The 21975-nt window shown below is 40.8% G+C and overlaps 1 protein-coding gene and 1 pseudogene across 1 annotated transcript in view; both read right to left on the bottom strand.

The window, feature by feature from the left end:
• Positions 1-4345: 4345 nt before the first annotated feature.
• LOC146672408 (Fc receptor-like protein 5) lies at positions 4346-7640 on the bottom strand (annotated as a pseudogene).
• Positions 7641-13348: 5708 nt separating this feature from the next.
• The window catches only part of LOC146672407 (uncharacterized), a 37912-nt gene continuing 29285 nt past the window's right edge, over positions 13349-21975 (bottom strand). Inside the window, exons 3-6 of the mRNA XM_085400865.1 lie at positions 16701-16964; positions 14014-14259; positions 13779-13937; positions 13349-13488 (exon numbers count right to left, since the gene is read on the bottom strand). Of these exons, the coding sequence (XP_085256991.1) occupies positions 13388-13488; positions 13779-13937; positions 14014-14259; positions 16701-16964 (770 nt within the window). The 3' untranslated portion in view covers positions 13349-13387. The remainder of the gene's footprint in view (positions 13489-13778; positions 13938-14013; positions 14260-16700; positions 16965-21975) is intronic.

Raw genomic sequence — 21975 nt, 5'->3', positions numbered from 1 at the left:
GACGTGTTCAGCAGTCTGATGGCCTGATGGAAAAAGCTGTCTCTCAGTCTGCTGGTACGGGACCGGATGCTGCAGAACCTCCTTCCTGATGGAAGTAGTCTGAACAGTTTATGGCTGGGGTGACTGGAGTCCTTGATGATCCTCCCCGCTTTCCTCAGGCACCGCTTCCTGTAGATGTCTTGGAGGGAGGGAAGCTCACCTCCAATTATCCGTTCAGAGCACCGCACTACTCGCTGGAGAGCTTTGCAGTTGTAGGCGGTGCTGTTGCCATACCAGGTGGTGATGCATCCAGTGAGGATGCTCTCAATGGCACAGTGATAGAAGGTCCTGAGGATGCGGGGGCTCATGCCGAATCTTTTCAGTCTCCTGAGAAAGAAGAGGCGCTGCTGGGCCTTCTTCACTGTTTTGTTTGTGTGTACTGACCACGTAAGATCCTCAGCCAGGTGTACGCCAAGGAACCGGAAGCTGCTCACTCTCTCCACAGCAGCGCCGTTGATGGTGATGGGGGTGTGTACTTCTCTGCACCTCCGGAAGTCCACTATCAACTCCTTTGTCTTTGCGACGTTGAGGGTGAGATGGTTGTCTTGACACCAGTGGGTCAGGGCGCTGACCTCCTCCCTGTAAGCCGTCTCATCACCGTTGGTGATAAGACCCACCACTGTAGTGTCGTCCGCAAACTTCACAATGATGTTGGAGCTGTTAGTGGCTGTGCAGTCGTAGGTGTAGAGTGAGTACAGGAGAGGGCTCAGTACACACCCCTGTGGAGCACCAGTGTTCAGTGTGATGGGGGATGAGGTGATGCTGCCCAGTCTGACCACCTGGCGTCTGTCAGACAGGAAGCTAAGGATCCAGCTGCAGAGGGAGCTGCTCAGTCCTAGATCCTGCAGTTTCCTGTCCAGCTTCGAGGGAACGATGGTATTGAATGCTGAGCTGTAATCTACAAACAGCATCCTCACATACGTGTCTCTCTTCTCCAGGTGTGACAGGGCAGTGTGTAGTGTCAGGGCTATGGCATCATCAGTGGACCTGTTGTGGCGGTATGCAAACTGTAGAGGGTCCAGTGAGTCGGGTAGTGCAGAGCAGATGAAGTCCCTGACCAGCTTCTCGAAGCATTTGCTTACGATGGGGGTCAGGGCTACAGGTCGCCAGTCGTTCAATGAGGAGATGGTGGAGGATTTGGGTACAGGGACGATGGTGGCCATTTTGAAGCAGGCTGGGACTACAGACAGAGAGAGGGAAAGGTTGAAGATGTGCGTGAACACTCCAGCCAGCTGAGCCGCGCATGACCTGAGGACGCGGCCGGGAATCCCGTCCGGACCAGTAGCTTTGCGTGCGTTCACCTTCCTGAAGCACTTCCAAACTGATCACTTGGTTGCGTTACTTGCTCTTCAAGTGAATCAACAAATGGATAAATAAAAAGCTGAACAGCAATGCTGATTTTTTTTAGAGAGTCTTAGCTTACATTTCATATTTTCAGTTGTTTCCCTCCACGGCTAAACAAACTCTCTAAATCGGTTTCAATTGTGTACTGATGTACACAACAATGGACATAAGGAGCTTCTTTCAAAGAAAAAACTCAGGTAGATGTTATTTTATATATTATGCTTTGGATGTTGTTCAGTATATCTATGCAAAACAAGAGGAATTTCAATACACAGCAGTATATTCACAGTTGAAACCAGATATTTACATACACTTTATGGAGAAAACATAAAAACTTTTTTTTACTGTTAAACATCAATTTAGAGTAAACTTTTGTTTTAGATAAATAAATGTTGAAATATCTTTTGAATTAGTTAAATGTCAGAATAAAGAGAGACAGAGCTGTCTATTTTAATCACTTTCATCAAATTTAGGAGTACATATACACTAAGTTTATTGTTAATTAATAAGAAACTCCAGACGATTCCATTCTGAGCTGAAGAAGCTTCTGATAGGTTAGTAGAGTCCATGTGAGTAAATTGGTGGCACAGCTGTGGATGTATATAAGGCAAAACACAGAGCCTGTTTCTTTGACATGGGAAAAATCAAGAGATGTCAACCAAAACACCAGGAAAAGAACTGTGGAGCTCCATAAGTGTGGCTCAAGTTTGAATACAATTTGGTGCCATTTGCTATTAAGAAATACAGACAGTTTCTCTCTTTACTCTTAAAGTTAACAAATATGTTTTTATATTTATCAATCTAAAAAAAATAAACATTTTGTCTGATTTGATGTTACAATTAAAAAAAGTGTTTTTATCTGAAGAGTGTGTAAATATCTGGTTTCAACTGTATATTTGATGATGTTGGTGTTTGGCTTGATTGTCAGCACAAAGAGGGAGAGAGAGAGGAGCAGAGAGGGAGAGAGAGAATGACGACAGAACAGAGATGAACAAGAGCAGGTGAGACACACATGTTAGTCAAATGGTTGTTTGCCAAAACTCATCAGAACATGTATCTAGTACCTAGTGTTTCTTTTTAGATACCATTTGTTACTTTTCAAATTCTATATTTATTAAGTTATGCAGGCTTGTTTGCACAACAAGGCTAAATAATTATATAAACTTTTCTCAATCTACTTTGGTAGAATTAAAAAATAAGTGTAGTGCAGGTCTATGATGATTTTTAGTGCTACTATCATCTAGTTCTGATTCTGGATCTATCTTGGTTACTGTTGTAGTTCTGTTTTAATTCCGGATCAGTTCTGGGTCTGGTTGAATAGGGGTTTAGTCCTCGTGTCTCGATACAGCCCCGACTTTCTTCTGCCTTGCTGCTTAATTAAAAAACTAGTTTAAGGTGTCCTGCATATGTATATAGAATAGCATCTGGCTGTGGTTTAAAGACTTTTTTTGTCTTGCTCTTGGTCTCGTCTCGACTCGGTCTCGGTCTCGTCTGAACTTGGTCTTGGTCTTGTCTTGGTCTCGATACCCTCTGGTCTTGGTCTTGTCTTGGTCTCGGATTAGGCGGTCTTGACTACAAGTCTACAATGAGCAGGTCCGCTTTCTTACATTTGTCAATTTTTTCCCATGAAGGTGCCTCCACAAAATCTTCAAGTGAAAAATCCATTCTCACACACCCCCCACACAAAAAAATAAAACCACTAACCAGAACAAGACACGCCAACCCTACTCACCAACAAGCGAGAAAAGAGACGGAACGAGCCCCCAATTATGTTATGGCCCGTCTAGGCGCGGCCAGACCACAACATAAAGGGTGATCCATCCCCGTCCAACCCCAAGCAGCACATCACACACTTAATATTTTGTGACAGTGATTTATTTACAATAAGTGCAGTTAAACAAAGGAAGGGACCATATCATAACTTCAGGGTGAACCCAAGGCCAAAACATATATATATACACATATATATATATATATATATATATATATATATATATATATATATATATATATATATATATATATATATATATATATATATATATATATATATATATATATATATATATGTATGTGTGTGTGTGTGTGTGTGTGTGTGTGTTCGATACCCCACATCCACACTGACGGCGAAACAACTAGTAGCTCAGTGTTCCAACATTCGAAAGAAGGAACACGAGAAGCTGGAGAAATACCAAGGGCTCAGAGAAGAGCTCGAGAGGATGTGGAGGGTGAAGGTAACGGTGGTCCCCGTGGTAATCGGAGCACTAGGTGCGGTGACTCCCAAGCTCGGCGAATGGCTCCAGCAGATCCCGGGAATAACATCGGAGATCTCTGTCCAGAAGAGTGCAGTCCTGGGAACAGCTAAGATACTGCGCAGGACCCTCAAGCTCCCAGGCCTCTGGTAGAGGACCCGAGCTTGAAGGATAAACTGCCCGCAGGGGCATGCTGGGTGTCTTTTTTTTTTTTTATATATATATATACATACATATATACATACATATTGTACTATTCTTAGTTAGCGTATTGTTTGTCTTGTTAACGTTGGTTTATAATGGAGCACTGTAACAAAAAAATAATTTCCCCCAGGGATCAATAAAGTATTCTGATTCTGATTCAGTCAATGTAAATGGTAACAATAGTCCATTTGAAATCAAACAAAGCTATGCATGAGTCTTTCCAGATCAGAAGACCAATCAGAGAGCACAGCACTAAAACATTAAATCAAACCTTAAAGAGTATCTGCATCATTATTCAGGGTAAGTTTGATACTAAGAGTGTGTTAATGGGTCATATAGTACTTTGTGACTTTCATGCTTCTGCTGTGTTAATCAGAGATGAGCAGACCAGTGAGAATAAATAAATCTACAGTCAAACTTTTGTGAACCTGCTCTGGAAGTATTTCAACAAAAGCAATATAGAGTAAAAAATGAGGCATGACACTCCCTCTGTCCTTGTGACATCATCAATCTCCTGGTCCAGTCCCTGTTAAGCCTGTGTAGGCGGGATCATCACTGTCACAGGAGGCATTTCATGGAGTCCAGAAAGGTCAGAAAGGAAAGTTTGATTATTCTATTTAAAGAATTAAAGAATTAACAGCTGCCAATCAATAGGTTATTAGGTCATTGATTATTGTCTGTGAAGGTTCTCAGTCATCCAGGTCATCGTAGTCAAAAGAGCTTGCAAAGAAAAGCGTCTGGACTTCTTTAAGTTGCTTGAAGACGTTTCACCTCTCATCCGAGAAGCTTCTTCAGTTCTAAGGTCAAATGGTGGAGAGTCCCAGATATAAACCTAGTGGGAGTACCCCCCACAGAGGGACAAAAGGACCCCCTGATGATCCTCTAATCGCCTGAGCCAAGGTGTGAAACTGGGCGTGGGTCCCAATCAGCCAGAGTTTCGGGTGTGTTCATTGTGAAACCTGGCCACACCTTATCATGCGAATTCCTGAGGTCAGATGGCCCAGGATGTGAGTGGGCGTTAAGGCGTCTGGGAATTGATTATTGGCTCTGGATAAATATAAAGACACCATGAGGAGAGTGGAGATAAAGTATGGACAGAAAACCACTAGGTAGTGGACCAGGGTCAGCGTGAGCTGTGAGTGTGTTGAGGCAGAGGGCGGAGCTCCAGATGTGGGCTGGACTGAAACTGTGCTCAAGGAAGAGATGGGTGGTTTTAAGGCAGGAAGTGGAGCTTTGATTGGAGGTCTACCTGCAGAGAGAATCCCATCTGTTCAGGTGAATCCATAAATAAAATAAAAGGTGAAATCAGAGTGAATATCTTCACCTGTGACAGTGATCCAGCTGGATGGAGACTCTCCTTGATCACTGACGACACACTTGTAGAGGCCTACATCCTGGATGGTCATATGATGAAGACACCATCTTTGGTGAAAGCAGCTGTGAGGTTGGAGGGAGTGGTCTTTGTTTTACAGACGTCATCTCCCTCCATCACAGGGAGGACAGGACTCTGCAGGATCACTGATCCACCTCAACACAGACAGCAACTACAGCATTTCATCCATTTACACACAGCTTCATCAACACTAACTCCACACACTCAGCTTACCAGTGACTGTCAGGTTAACCATGTTACTGATGGGACCGTCTCTGGACTCGGCTCACAGCAGTAAACTCCACTGTCCAGTGGAAAGACATAACTGATGTTACAGGAGGAACGAGCTGGTATTCCCCACCCATCTCCACACTGAGTCCTCTGTTGTTTTCTTGTGTTTCTTGTCAGATTCCATCTCGTAGAGCTGTCATCCTCCTCACAGCTCAGTGATACAAAGTCTCCATCGAAGAACTGAGATCGGCTGGGACTCACAGTCAGATGAGCTGTGAGGGAGAGCTGCCTTTCTACTCTGCTGCACAATTTCCAACTTTCCAGCTGAATCTCTCTGCCTATCAAATCAATACAAGTACATTTCTCCTTCTTTACTATCTAGCTGCTGGAAGAAGATGCAGAAAATTATCCAAACTTCAGCCAAGAGAGTGTCTGAGACAATCACATTCACACCATGACATTAGTCATTTATATTACTTGTTATGAAACTGTTATAAAACTGCCCCTTTTAACATGGGAGTGTATGGAGATTGCCTCACTTCTGGAGCCAACCTCAAAAGGCCACTTCTGCTGCAATAGTTATATTAATCTGATAAATAAGTTTGCCCATGTAAACAAGGCATTTTTCTCTCTTTCTCACACACACACACACACACACACACACACGCGCACACACACACACACACACACACAAAGTTAATCATGGAGTTCCACAGGGTTCTATACTGAGACCATCACTTTTCACTTTCTTGATGCTTCTAACAGGCACTATTATTAAAAAAATAGTGACTAAATTTCAAATTATACGCCAATGGTACATGTTGTCATGTTATTATGTTATATTGTATCATGCACGTGTTTATATGTAGTAACTATGTATACAACAATCAAGATGCCAGGGACTGGATTCTGCTCATTGGGACACAGTGTTTAATAGCTGAAACTAGCAACCACTGCACAAGAAAGAGCTCAGTTACACAATTGTTAATATGCAAATCTGGATGCATCAAAACAAAACAAACACAGTGCTCCCAAGAATATCCTCTTTTTTTTGCAACAAAGGCTCTTGATGTTAAGGGGTTAACGATGTACTGTCTGAGAGTGACATGAAAGTGGAACAGGATGTGATGTCTGTGAGTTTCACCACAACATGCAACAGTAACGTGTATTTGTTGGCCTGCAGCATATTGCAATTGAAATATGACCACAAATTCTTCCATTCATGTCACTACTTCTCTTTTCTGGATCCCATTACTTTGAAAAATGAAAAGGTGACAAAGATCTAAAAATAATGCATTTTCATATGGTGTTAACTGCAGGCAAGATAAAATTCTGATCTATCCCACCAATGAAAAGCTTCTATGAGCTCTCCTACAGCACTTTACAGACTTTTCTTTTGTCAGAGCTGGGGAGTTTCCAACTTAGACATTAGTTTACTGACCTTGGTTTGTTGTGTAGATCAGTAATAAGGTCACAACTAAAGAGAAATGATATTAGGGTTTGTTTCAGGGTTTAGACTCAGGAAGGCATGCATGAAGCATAGAAAGCATGTTCAAAGTCACCTAATTCCACTTTTAACTATTTTAACTCCAAACTATTGCAGATAGTGAAGAGTTGTTTGTTCGGCCTTTGACAGCACGTCACGAACCTTTTCTATTTCACAGCAAATGTGCTATTAAAAGTCATCTTTTAAAACTGGAAACACAGTAGTTTAAAGGCAAGCTTAGCGAACAGGAATTTTTTTTTAAATAACATTCATTTAAAAAAATATCACTTTAAAAATTTCATTTTACATTAAAAACATGAAATGAAGCTAAAATGTAGCCTGGTTAGAGTTTGTGGGGACATTAATAGATTTTTTTTCAGACTGTTGTTTCTTAAATTCAATGTTTTCAGACTTTTTTAAAGAATATCCTGGCAACTGAAAACCAAAACCAAAACATCTTAATTGACATGAAATGTTATTGGAGCCTGTGATGGCCAAACCTGTGGCCACACTCTAAAGCTGGTAACTTTTGTATTTTCATTCTTCATTTGAACATAGTAATACATTTTAGTATCCAATAACTTTATTGATTGGTTTGGATACATTTGTTCTATTTGTAAGCGCGCACATTTAGTTTACTTATGTATTCATACTACTTCATTTCTTTGCTTTCTGACTAACCTTTGTCTTTTTATTTCTTACCTGCTATCATCCCTGGGAGTTGCTGGACAAAAGATGGTAGCCATTGTTTGAAACCATTAAATACAAGGGAAGATAATTGGACCACACCACCACTTCCTGCTGAAGGGGGGGAATGTGTGTTTTCTTTACTTTAAAAACAAAGTATTTGTATTTAATTAAATATTTGAGTTTAGGGTTTAATGGGGTTTTTGATTTTCTCCTTTAATGTTTAGTTTATTAACAAACTAGATTGTACTGCATCGTTTGTGATTTATGATTGTGTTTTGTTTGTTACCCCTCATGTGTCACAATGGTCTGATCAGCCATTATATATACCCTTGTATGTCATTTCATGTTTAGGTCAATTATTTATGTTTGAGCAGTCATTTGGTTAAGTTTGCAGTCTTGGCCTGAGTTCAGTTTTGTTTCTTTGACCTCTTTTATGAGCTCAACATTTATTAGTCTTGTAAATATAATTTTTGGGGGTTAAATAAATGGAAACTATATTTTTCTAATAATTCTTGGGCTCCTCCTGTTTTTCATCTCGGTCCATCACAGAGCCAAACTCTATAAGCACAACTGGTACCCTAAATGAGACAACAGAATTGCAGTGCAGTTGTCATGTAGTGTAGTATTAATCCAATATGCTGTACATACAGAGCAGCCACAGCAGTGTTATTGATCCATTCTTTCTCTTGGTGATTGACATTTTGATCATGGTCAAATGTCATAGTCACATCTGGTTAGACACTCCTCCTTCCTGATTCTGTTAAACACTGTGGTTTGGCTTTGCCCCTCTATAACTTTATGAGAAATGCTTCTTTCTCATACGTCTATGAAATGAGGCAATGAGAAACTGCTCTTTAGCAATAATTCTGATTGCTAAAGAACCAAACGGGACAGACAAAAACAAAAATAAATAAAAATATATTTATCCTAAAATTTGAACTAAAAACAAGTAAACTACATGACATCAGTTCAGCTAAGAGGAAATGAGATGGAGTCGGTCTGCCCTCCCCGGTGGGACTTCGTGAGATGGAGTTGTTTTTAACCTAAATCTCTGAGCTTCTCTCTACTTCAACCACAAAAATGTGGTGAGACAAAAAAAAAAGAAAAGAAAAGAAAAAACCCTGCACAGCTCGTCTGGTTCAAACTGGTTTCAACTGTTTTTTTTTTTTTTTTTGTTTTTGTTTTTTTGCTCAGCTGGCCCACATTAAGCATCCCCTTTCTGCCAAACCAGGCCGCATGGTATCATTCAAAAAAACTATTTATTTTAAGAAATAAAACAGAAGCCTTACACAAACCATGGATGTTGTGGTCAGTACAAGCAGTGGTGCAGTCCTGGGTGGAATAATCGCGCACACAACATTGTCTTGTTAGGTTAGTGCTAACCTAAACCAAACACAACAAAAAATCCACATGGTATCTCAGAGGAAAGCACCACACAGTGACAGAGACCATTCTTACTCCCAACACATAACATACCAATGCATATTGTCAGCCTGCTGGAGAAAGCTGAAGTACCTGACATATACCCATATAGGAATAGGTTATGCCTAAGAGACATAATCTCTTAGGCATGTCCTGAATCCACCCTAGTGTCTCCTCTCGGTAAGAGAGGCTCAGAACACCTTGCCCAGGAGAAATCCCAATAAAATGCCCAAACCATCTTAACTGGGTCCTTTTCATATGGAGAAGTAGGGGCTCTACTGACTCCCTCAATGAACTGCCACCTTATTGTGGTGGAGGGCTCCTCATATATTCAGGTGTACAGAACATACTGTACAGATCTGTGGCTACAAGGTAGTTGATGCCTGTCTTGGTGGTATTCCCTGGATGGTGGACACCAGAGGGGAAGGGGGGAGGAGTCTAATGGGACATTGTTAACCTTTGGTACTCTGGAGGCAGCTCACATTACCAACAATGCCAAGCAGTGTGTGGCTCTGACAGTAGCTTGTGAAAATTACTTGGGTTTAGGAGGAGTTTGGTCAAGCCATGGAACAAGACCTTTGGTTAGCTCTGAAACTGTCTGGCAACTCAACGGGGAAACTGTTGTAGTATAGTACAGTAGGGGAGTAAGGGAATACATGTACTGCTGTTACGTATTTAAAATACAAAATGTGAGTAACTGTATTCCGTTACAGTTACCATTTAAAAAGGTGGTATTCAGAATACAGTTACTTTTTCGAAATGAATTGATTACACGGCGGTATTTTCCTGTTTCATATGTGAGGTTATGCCCGCTCTATTTTTAGTTTCCATGCCAGTGGAAACCCAAACAAAACATGCATTAAAAGGCTCTAATGCCTGTGTCTCAATCTTGCGGCCCTTGTCACCTCTACTTGCAGCCCGCATAATGACGTGAAGAAATATTTTTATAAATTATTCACAAAAATTATTTAATATGAAGGCAAAAAGCAGAGTGTTACAGGCATTGCCTTAAAGAATGTAGCCTCATGGTAAGTGTAGTCCGTGCTGCAGGAAGAATGGACTGCCATACCTGGTATGTGTCTGTGAGCGCCAGGGAGGGAGAAAAAGAGTCGAAAAGTACGAGTTGTCACCGAGCAGAAACGGGAAATAGAAGCATGTAAATATAATAATAACCACTGCAGCCAAAAAGAGAGCCCGATGAGTCCAGTTGTAAGTAAGCTGTTAAGACTCGACTATACACTGTGTTTGTGTTTTCCACCGAAACAAATAAGTTCAGTTGGAGCAGCCTTTCAACAACTCTCTCTGTCTTTCGCTAGCAAAGCTGACCCAGACAACAAAGTAAAGCTAGTTTTCAGCTACGAGCCCGACACGGAACCCAACATATTAGCCAGATGTCCTTTTATGGTTTTACACCTTTACGGCTTGGAGCCGGTGCGGAATAGTTTTCTATATGAGATCGCTGCAAAAAGTGCAGCCTTACCTAATGTCCACCCTACTGTTACTCATTTTATATTATGATTTAAAAATCTAGTTGGTACTGGTATGTTGAGTAACCTCCAGTAAAAGTAATAAATCACACAGCAATAGTACATTCATGTAGTTGTAAGAAGCATGATAATATATTAAGTAATCCAAAGTATTCAGAATACGTTACTCTCATTGAGTAATGTAACGGAATATGTTACAAAATACATTTTGGGGCATGTATTCTGTAATCTGTAGTGGAATACATTTTAAAAGTAACCTTCCCAACACTGAGTAGGGGTGCTGTTGACATCAATTAAGGATATAGTCAGGTGGGAGGATCTGAAATCCGCACACACAGATTTATGTCCACAAATGTCACTTTTATTTTTATGGTTTTTGTGCAACAGCCTACAGTCCGGTCAGCACTGATCTGTCATTTTTAGCATCTACATGGATGTTAAAATCACCCACAATAATTATTTTATCTGAGCTCAGAACTAAATCAGATAAAAAGTCTGAGAAATCAGACAGAAACTCTGTGTAAGGCCGAGGTGGACGATAGATGATAACAAGTAAGACGGGTTTCTGAGTTTTACAGCTGGGGTGGACGAGGCTAAGCATCAGGCTTTCAAATGAATTAAAAGTCTGTCTTGGGCTTTGGTTGACTAATAGTCTGGTGTGAAAAATTGCTGCCACACCGCCCCCTCTGCCTGTGCTTCGAGGTTTCTGGTAGTTAGAATGGCTGGGGGGTGTTGATTCATTTAAACTAACATAATCATCCTGCTGCAACCAGGTTTCTGTAAGGCAGAGTAAACGATTTGTTGATCAATTATTAAGTCATGTACTAACAGAGACTTGGAGGAGAGAGACCTAATATTTAATAATCCACATTTCACTGTTTTACTCTTTGGTTCAGATGTGGATACTGTATTGTTCTTTCTTTGTGATCTTTTTATGTTTAGGTTTATTATTGTTGGTTTTTAGTTTGTTTTTTGTGTTTTTGGGAGCTGACACAGTCTCTGTGGAGATGTTTTTTTTTTTTTGGGGGGGGGGGGGGGGGGGGGGGTAGCAGGGGAAGCTGCAGAGAGGCATGTAAGACTGCAACTCTGCTTCCCCTGCTACCCAACTCTGGACAGTCATATTTTTTTTTTGGGGGGGGGGGGGGTGTTAATAAATTTGTCCATATTTCTAGAAATGAGAGCTGCTCCATCCAAAGTGGGATGGATGCCGTCTCTCCTAACAAGACCAGGTTTCCTCCAGAAGGAGCTGAGAACTAATGTACATTAACACCGAGGAGGGTGGAACATTCACAACGGACCACTGAGAAAAACCACTGCACGGAAATTGGGAACTGACACCTAGAGAACATTCACACTGTGAAATATTGGGACTCTTGTTGTAATTTTTTGCTGTAAATAAACACACTGTCTTCATTCAGAAAGTCCTGAATTTGGGTCCTGGCTTGATTGCTGTTAAGGGTGGCCCAACCATATAGTTAGGGCTGTATCAGGTGACCTGAATCCTCCATTAATTATGTTGCAATTATGTTGCAATAGGTCTAGGGTAAGCTGAGTGTTTCTTCTTGAGTCAGCTTTTTCTCTCACTATGTGTTTATACACCACTCTGCATTCTGCATGCCTTTTCGTTTCTTCCTCCCCTCATGACCTCAACCGGTCAGCACAGATGGCCGCCCCTCCCTGGTTCTGCTGGAGGTTTCTTTCTGATAAAAGGGAGTTTTTCCTTCCCACTGTTGCGCTTTCATTGGCGACAGAAACAAAATTGAACAGAAGAAATTGGTCTGTACAGGGAATAATTCTTCTGCTTGCAGCATTTACAATGACTTTTAGATAAGCAGAACTAGTGCAAGACTAGCAGTAAAGTGCAAAGCAGAATGAGTTAATTGAAAATAAGTTTACTTTTATTGGACTTTTTTTTCTAATTATCACCAAACCTCATATTAACTCAAAACAACTGTGAATCTTTCCATGTTTTGGTATTTTGAGACTTCCACTGTGCTTCTACAAATTATCTTAGTAACTTGTATGTGTTGTTAAAGAATAGATTTTTTAAAAATGGGTTTGAAATAAAATAAAAGAGTTATATTGCACTGATGTAGCAATATTATTCCCTATGCAGCTGATATAACATTACTGTTTAATTATGACTCTATATGCTGAAGACCAATATCATCTAAAAGGACCCATATGGAAAAGAAATAGTAAAAACTTATGATTACTCATGAAAGTGGCCACTTTCTCATTACTTTCATACATTGTTTTAGTAAGTATCCAAAACATACAAGTTTCATTATATAATTTTTCAAGGGATCTTATATCTGTTTCACTCTTATATGCTTTTCATACAAGTTTCACAAAAGACAGATACAAACTTTATAAGATTTATATATATATTTTCCATATGGGGAGTCTTTAAAGTTAATATCTTGTAAAAAAGCTTGGTTGACTCTGAAACTTAGTCTACTGGAATAATATTCCAGTAAACTAATTATTTAGAAATGAGCCTTAAAACAGCAAAATAAAGAAAATAAGACACAAATAAATCTACAGTAAAAAGACTGATGTGCACATGCTCAGAAAATATTTTAAAATACTTAAAGACGTATTAGCTTTTGCCATCTAATCTCAAAACACCTTCAGGCTTCAGTTGGAAAAGCTGAGTGCTTTGTGTTTGTTACACACTGTGATATATATACACATCTCTTTGCAGGAGATTTACATTAAGAAAAAACACGGTGAACATTAGAGTCCATTAATTCAAATTATCTCGACAACAGAGGTGGTGGGGACAAAGTGCACACAAGCATTAATGAGGAATTTAAAGAACTTTACATCAACATAAATGCTGAACATGGGCCCTGATTCAGAAATGATGCACTGTAGTGGCATCATCGTAGTCATTAACCAAGCCATCTCCAGCCGGTGTCGATGGGATCCTTACCATAGAGACATACAGGTCATTTCCTATAAATATTACAAAATTGTATCAGTGAAAAACTTACAGCAAAAATTTCTGTCACAACTTCACCTACTTCCAAGGTGCATGAAGAGGCTGGAAAAAAAAATCACAATGCAGGAACTCCAGTAACACTTGAAGGAAAGAGGAAGAACTTTATTGACTGACCAACGCGTTTCCGAAACACGTTGGTCAGTCAATAATGTTGTTCCTCTTTCCTTCAAGTGTTGCTGGAGTTCCTGCATCAGTGAAAAAGTTTAAATAGAGAGGAGTTAATCATATTTATTCAGAGTGTTACCTGGGATTTTGTGTCGAAATAAAGACACCATGAGAAGAGTGGAGATGAAGTATGGAAGGAAAACTACCAGGTAGCGTATCAGTATGAAGTCAAAATGCTGGAGGGGTGTTACAGAGGGCAAACCTCCAGAAGTGGGTGTTTTTTTGGTTGCAGATCCACCTGCAGAGAGAATCCCACCTGTGAGGGAAATATCTCCACGAAGTAAAAAGTGATGTGATATAGTGAAGCTCCTCACCTGTGACAGTGATCCAGCTGGATGGAGACTCTCCATGACCGCTGATGTCACACTTGTAGAGGCCTTCATCAGACCTGGAAACATGCTGGATGGTCATGTGACCTTTAGGCTGCTTCCTGATGAGGGAGCCATCTTTATAGAAAGCAGCTGGGAGGTTGGAGGGAGTGGTCTTTGTTTTACAGAGCAGAGTGACGTCATCTCCCTCCATCACAGGGAGGACAGGACTCTGCAGGATCACTGATCCACCTCAACACAGAGACAAACTACAGCATTTCATCCATTTACACACAGCTTCATCAAAAATCACCAATAATCATCCCACAGATGTAATATCGTCTACAGCTACTCTTAGTACCATTGATAGTACCATTGATATTCTAAATGAATATCAATGGTACTATCATTTAGACTCTTTTTCTCCAATTGATCTTTCTGAGTTAACTTCAATAATTGCTTCCTCCAAACCATCAACGTGTCTTTTAGACCCCATTCCTACAAAACTGCTCAAAGAAGTCCTGCCATTAATTAATTATTCGATCTTAAATATGATTAACCTATCTCTAATAATCGGCTATGTACCACAGGCCTTCAAGGTAGCTGTAGTTAAACCTTTACTCAAAAAGCCATCTCTAGACCCAGCAGACTTAGCTGATTATAGGCCAATCTCCAACCTTCCTTTCATATCAAAAATCCTTGAAAGAGTAGTTGTCAAACAGCTAACAGATCATCTGCAGAGGAATGGTTTATTTGAAGAGTTTCAGTCAGGTTTCAGAGCTCATCACAGCACAGAAACAGCTTTAGTGAAGGTTACAAATGATCTTCTTATGGCCTCTGACAGTGGACTCATCTCTGTGCTTGTCCTGCTAGACCTTAGTGCAGCATTCGATACTGTCGACCATAATATCCTATTAGAGCGATTAGAACATGCTGTAGGTATTACAGGCACTGCACTGCAGTGGTTTGTATCATATCTATCTAATAGACTCCAATTTGTACATGTAAATGGAGAGTCTTCTTCACCAGTGTTGGTGAAGTTACTTGAAAAAAGTAATCAGTAACTAATTACTTCCCCAAAAAGTAATCCCGTTACTTTACCCGTTACTTATTTTCAAAAGTAATTAATTACTTAGTTACTTTTTAAAAACACGATTTACAACCTGAATAGGTGATAAAGTGATAGATCTTTCAGCCCAGTCTACTTTTTCTACATAATCCATCATACCAAATGTAATCAAATGGAAAAGTATCCTTTTTTAAAACTTGTTTTATCAGTTTTAATCTTTTAACTTTATGCATCAAGCAAGAATTAAATTATATGCAACATTCTCTGACTGGAAGAAATTTGTTTAACATTTAAACCTATTTTCTGCACATTCCAGCACATAAAATTTACACTCAGTCTTTCAAATAGATGCAAGTAAAACACAGCAGAAAATAAATAAAATCAAAGACTCAGCGGTCCTGTTGCTCTGTTTTCACCTGTAAAGCAGGCGGAGGTTTGCCCTGATGCAGGTGTGCCGCAGCGGTCAGTGGAAGAATCCGCGAGTTTCTCTGTGAGTTTCCCATTACGTCGTTGCGCACTCGGTGCTTGTTTAGGGGGTTTTTTTTGCTGTAAAAAGAAGTTTTCTTCCCACGCACAACGGACGCTAATGTTTTTGTCACTTTTTATGGAATCAAACTCAAAGTAAGGTCAGTACTTCCACGCTTTAAACGCTGCACGCTCATACTCTCTCCCACAATCGATGTATGATCCATTGTTGATCTGCACACAGCTGTTGTAACGAACGTCGCACTCGCTTACATCATTGTCATGAGACATTCTCGCAAAAAAAAAAAAAATCACGGTTTTAGTAATGCAGTAACGCAGCGTTCCTACGGGAAAGTAACGGTAATCTAATTACCGTTTTTGCAATAGCAATCCCTTACTTTACTCGTTACTTGAAAAAAGTAATCAGATTACCCATCTCCCCATCTCTGCTCTTCACACACTAAGGTCAATTATGGAGTTCCACAGGGTTTGGTTCTAGGACCAATTCTGTTTACATTATACATGCTTCCCCTAGGCAGCATCATTAGAAGACATAGCATACATTTTCACTGCTATGCAGATGACACGCAGCTCTATCTATGCATGAAGCGAGATAACACACACACCAATTAGTTAAACTGCAGGAATGCATATATTAAACAAATGTGTGAGACTGCTTTCTTTCATTTGCGCAACATCTCTAAAGTTAGAAATACCCCGTCTCAGAGTGACGCTGAAAAACTAGTTCATGCATTTATTACTTCTAGGCTAGACTACTGTAATTCATTATTATCAGCATGTCCTAAAAACTCGCTGAAAAGCCTTCAGCTAATCCAAAATGCTGCAGCAAGAGTACTGACAGGGACTAGAAAGAGAGAGCATATTTCTCCTGTTTTGGCTTCCCTTCATTGGCTTCCTGTTAAATCCAGAATTGAATTCAAAATCCTGCTCCTCACATACAATGTCTTAAATAATCAGGCCCCATCTTATCTTAAGGACCTTGTAGTACCATATCAAAGTGCTTTCTCATAAGGGGTCATATGATTGTTGGGTTTTTCTCTGTATCTATGAAGCATCTTGAGGCGACTTTTGTTGTGATTAAGCGCTATATAAATAAAATTGAATTGAATTGAACACTTACTCTACACACTCAGCTTACCAATGACTGTCAGGTTAACCATGTTACTGATGGCACCCTCTCTGGACTCACACCAGTAAACTCCACTTTCCAGTGGGTTAATGTAGTTGATGCTACATGAAGAACCAGCTGGTTTCCCCCACCCATCTCCACACTGAGTCCTCTGTCTTTTGCTTGTGTTTCTCCTCAGAGTCCATCCAGCAGAGCTGTCGTCCTCCTCACAGCTCAGAGACACAAAGTCATCTTTAAAGACCTGAGAGCTGCTGGGACTCACAGTCAGACGAGCTGTGAGGAAGAGGAGAGGATATGAATCAATTTTTAACAAAGCAAAATAGCAGTCCTAGCAAAAATACCCTCAGTAGTCAATTATATTTGGAAAGTATCCTTATTATTTTGAGTACCCATTTATCATACATCCTCTTGTGGATGTTTTGAATTATTTATTCTGTCTTGCGTTTGTGATCTATCTAAAGTAAATAGATAGCATTTAGCAGAGGTGTGGGGGGGGGGGGGGGGGTTGATCCAAATATTGTACGATAGTACTGACACCAATGCTGACTTACTTGTGGTTCCTAGGATATTTAAAAGTAAAATTTGAGGCAAAGCCTTCAATTCAATTTTATTTATATGGCGCCAAATCACAACAAAAGTCGCCTCAAGGCGCTTCATATCCTTCAGCCTTCAGATCCTTACATACATGATCTTAAGTGTAACCAGTTCCCATTTGGGAGACAGACACTATCTTTACGGTTAAAATCAGATTTAAGACTTTCCTTTTTAAAAAACCATATAGTTAGGGTTGGATCAGGTGACCCTAAATCCTCCCTTAGTTATGCTGCAATAGTCTGCTTGTCATGATCCATGGGAGCATTTGTGAGGAGTGTTTCGTCATCAGATTGATTACCAGCATCATCCAGGGTCAATTAATGGACGATTTAAGCCAGCGAGACCTACCACTCCTCGCCAGTTTGTTCAGTCATCCATTGTGGTAACTAGGCCCCGTCTGCACTGCGTTTGTTCCTGCAATTCACGTCCTCTATCTAACCCTGTTTCTTTGTGCTCAGGTCTCCACAACACCCCACTCTGTATTCTCTGCCAACACGTTCTCACTCCCACAGCGTAACATTTTACACTAGGTGACAAATCGTCAACATATTACGTTTTCGGCCACCCACCACGTTCCTAAATGATGACCTCGGAAAAATGAGGAAATATGAGATATGTCTGGACTGAATCTACACATGTTCGCTCTTTTTCTTCAAATCGCTTACAAACATGCTATTTAATGTCATTAAAGTTTTTCTTCAAAATCTTTAAAATGCAAAGTTGTAATATATTCATATTCCAGGTATTCCTCATAAAATATGTTTGTAACATGAGGCCATTTGCATTTTTATTTATGTTTTCATTAATTAAAAAAAAAAATGCAGTTTTTGACCCCAAGCAGTTCCTCTGGAATCTTCTATGAAACTTTCATTCTTAGCAACTCCGACCGTCCCACTTACACTTCTGATGGATCAAGAATTAATTTTTTACACAGTAACATACATGATTTATAGTCAGGGCTGCACATAAGTGGTCCGCAGGTGTGCATTCGCTGTCAAAAGAAAACTATTCCCGGAAATTCAGAGAATACACGCTTCTTTTGCAGTGGAGGAACACAAAAGTAATTGCTTACGGAGCTTGCTTCTTCAACATCTTTAAGAGTTCTGAACAAATGTCTGTCCTCCTCCAGAACATCTAATGTACGCAAACGAGCGTTCCAACTTCTTATATGGTACGCGTCTTTTATTTTGACAGCAAATGCGCACCTGAGGACCATTTATGTGCAGCCCTGTTGATAGTTTCCTGTGCATTTCAAACATTGTCCTTTCTGATGTTTTTTTTGTTTTTAATATTTAAAGTAACATGGCTGCTATGAGGCCAGCAAGGATCCCTGTGGCCCTACAAATGATCCAGGACGGATGGGATGAAGAGCCCATCGGAGGCACTGACTCAGAATCTGACATCTAAGATCTGATGAGTCCTCTGAAGAGGAAATGGATATTGAGTCTAACAGAATGAGCCCCTCTTACTGCTCTAGGCACAATATTCTTAATTAGACGGCCAGGGCTTGCACCTGGGTTTAGTACTGTCTCCCCAATAGATGCATGGAAGATGTTCATGTCTGATAATATAATAGAAGAGGTGCTGTCATACACAAACATGGAGGCACGAAGAGTAGCCACAGACAGGGGAAAAGAGTGGAAAAATGTAATCAAACATAAGTTCCTGGCCTTCATTTGATTGACCATTCTTGCAGGAAGTGAGAAGAACGGGGATATACCAGTTGGTGAGTTTTTGGGAGTCCTCTGCATAATCCATTGTACAAGGCCACTATGTCAATTCAAAGATATTCGCCGTTTCTTGCACTTTGAGGACAAGAGGACCAGAGCCTACCGACTGAAAACAAACCACATAGCAGCTTTCTGCTACATATGGGGCCTGTTCCTGGTCAACTGCAGGCAGAAATTCATCCTCAGTGATTGTGTTACAGTGGATGAACAACTTGTGCCTTTCAGAGGGAAGACCCAGCTTCTGCAGTATATGCAGAGCAAGCATACAAAAGTGATACAAGTGATACAAAAACTGCAATTTCTTAAAATTAATGAAAAAATAAATAAAAATGCAAAGGGCCTCATGTCACAAACATGTTTTATGAGGAATACCTCAAATATGAGAATGTTACAACTCTTTGCTTTAAAGATTTTGAAGAATAACAACTGAGTTTATGGCAAAATGCATTGTTTCTATTTGGGGTCATTTTTGACCCCACTCGTGGAAGAGTGTAGGTATTGGTAGGTTGTGCATCCAAGGGTTAGGGTCAGGAATAAGGTTATGGTTAGGGCTAGGGATAAGGTTAGGTTTAGGGCTGGAATATCTATTACCGCGGGAGCGTCATTGCACTGGATTTCAGCCATAACCCGCGGCGTACCATAAGAATACCAAAAGGTCTCCTTTTGCGTTCCTCAGGAACGCCGCGGGATGTGACAAAACGTCGGCATGTTACGCCTCGGGAGTGAGAACGGGCTGTCTCTGCTTGCAGCTAATGTCCTCTGGTGCTGGCTTTCCCCACATTTCCTCCATTTTTTAATCATCAATCATTCGCTCCGTCTGCCTGTCCTCCTGTCATCCCAATGCCCAATGTTTGTGATTGCCCAAGACGTCATTCTTCTCCTCGTTCTCGCTCTTTGGATCCTTCCACGGAAGCCCTGCCCCTAGGACATGAAGCAGGCTTGGAAGAGACCCGGGCCCCAGATATGTAGAGGTCCCCCAGCGCATGAGAACCCAAGGAGGAGCAGTCACTAGGAGGGAGTGTGGTGGGGGCAGACAGAACCCCCCCCACCCCCCACCCCCAAATTGTGGGGCTCTGAGATGTTCCCAGAGAGGTGGAGTCTAAGACCTGACCTGGCACATAGACATAGAAAAACAGGCACACACAGACAAAAACATGCATTGCCACCCTCGTGCACACATATGCAAATACTCAGCACTCGCCCAACATGGAGACACACAGAAATGAGCGCAGACCACACACTCACATTCCCCATATATACATACATACATACTCCCACGACCAGGCACTATCACCTCCAGAGGGGCAATCCACCACCGGACCCAGGAGATGGTTCCCGTTACTCTGGGTTGGAGACAAGCAGACCTTGCCGATCCTGCAGAAGCCGGGAGGCCTAACAGCCCAGACACTGACCAGATGGCCAGCTCCTCTTCCCGGCCCAACACCCCAGATGACAAACAGAGAATGGGGGTGTTCGAAGACCCCATACCTAACTCCACCCGCTCATATGTGGAGCTGCTGCGTGCTGTTCTAAAGTGCATTGAAAACAGGGGAGGGGCATGGTGCCAATGACCTTCCGCCAGATAACAGCTGGTGTCAACACAGCCCATCCCGACAACACTTAGTGTCTACATTTATAAAAGTTTGAGGGGTAAGCACCAGCATCAGAGGTGAGGCTGAATAAACAGACAATCCTCTAGATGCTGTTCAGTGTGCCCACCCACAAGGCACCCTATATGTATGTGTTATGAGCTAGGAGGGTACAGAGAAGGAATGCTTGCCCTGTACCTCAGTGATGCACCGTACATCAAGGCCGTGCATGTGGGGTCATGTGAAGGAGTGGGAAGGCAATTGGGGATGGGGAGGAAAGGAATTGGCAGGGGGGCAAAAGTACCCACTCCTGGAGCCAGGTCCCCTGCTGACCCTAAATAAAATTCTCAACTAAGAGTTGAGTTTTTTTATTATTATTAATACCCCCCCTCCAAACCCCCCCCCCCCCCAAAAAAAAAAAATACCATTGTACTTAAAAGTGATTTAATACTCATTGAAACCCCAAACAATAACAAAAATTTAAATATGATAGTGCTGAAATTTTAAAGAAAAGGAACTTAAAAAGGTTAAAAGAAGATGAAAAAAAAATAAGTCAGAGGATGAACTGAAGTGCTCTACCAAAACCCAGGAAAAAGATAATTAATCATTATGGAAATTAAAACTTTAAACTGTAATAGAAAACCTTTACAGACCTTGCTTTGTTGTGCAGCCCAGCATTGAGATCGACACTGCAAATAAAGAGGGTTCGGTTAGTTTATGGTTTAATAGAGTGTGGGAAACATGCACTGATGGTTGGTTGGTCAAATAAGCACAGGAAGTAGCAAACCATGCACTAATATATCTATACATCAGGCATGCAATAGAAAAACAAAAAGCAGACGGTGTCCCTTGTTTTACATCTACCTGTTGTCTTTTATGGACTTTCTAAACTGAGAGACGACCATATAAGGATAAAACGACTGGACACTTCCTTTATTCGTGAAATATGTAGTGAGTGGCCAGTAGTAATATTTGTTTCTGTGTCCTGTAGATATGCGTTTATACTTTTGAATACTTAAAAAAGAATTCAGGAACGGTGAAAAATTCCGTTTTTCTGTTTTCACGAACTCTTATGGCTCATGATCCATAATAGTGTTGACTCCTTTTAGTCACCTTCACTGAATATGCCTGAGTCAAAAAAAAAAAAAAAACTTACAGCACCTTAACCTAAAGAAGGTATTACCTTGTAATAAGCATTGCAGAAAACGTTTATGCTTTTTTAACCTTCTTTTATTCACAGCTAAAAGTCACAAGACCATTTAGATTCTATCATGCTGTAGAGCTGCATTGCCAAAATTTTGGCTGCAGCTTCATCCAAATGCAATACTTGAAAATTCAATATAATCTAAAAGATTAATGTCAAATCTTTGC

The sequence above is a fragment of the Rhamphochromis longiceps genome, linkage group LG3 (assembly GCF_057381845.1).
Source record: "Rhamphochromis longiceps isolate RC_006_pf linkage group LG3, R_longiceps_female_GT1.1, whole genome shotgun sequence".
Classification (NCBI taxonomy): Eukaryota; Metazoa; Chordata; class Actinopteri; order Cichliformes; family Cichlidae; genus Rhamphochromis; species Rhamphochromis longiceps.
This window is presented reverse-complemented; position numbering and strand designations above follow the sequence as displayed.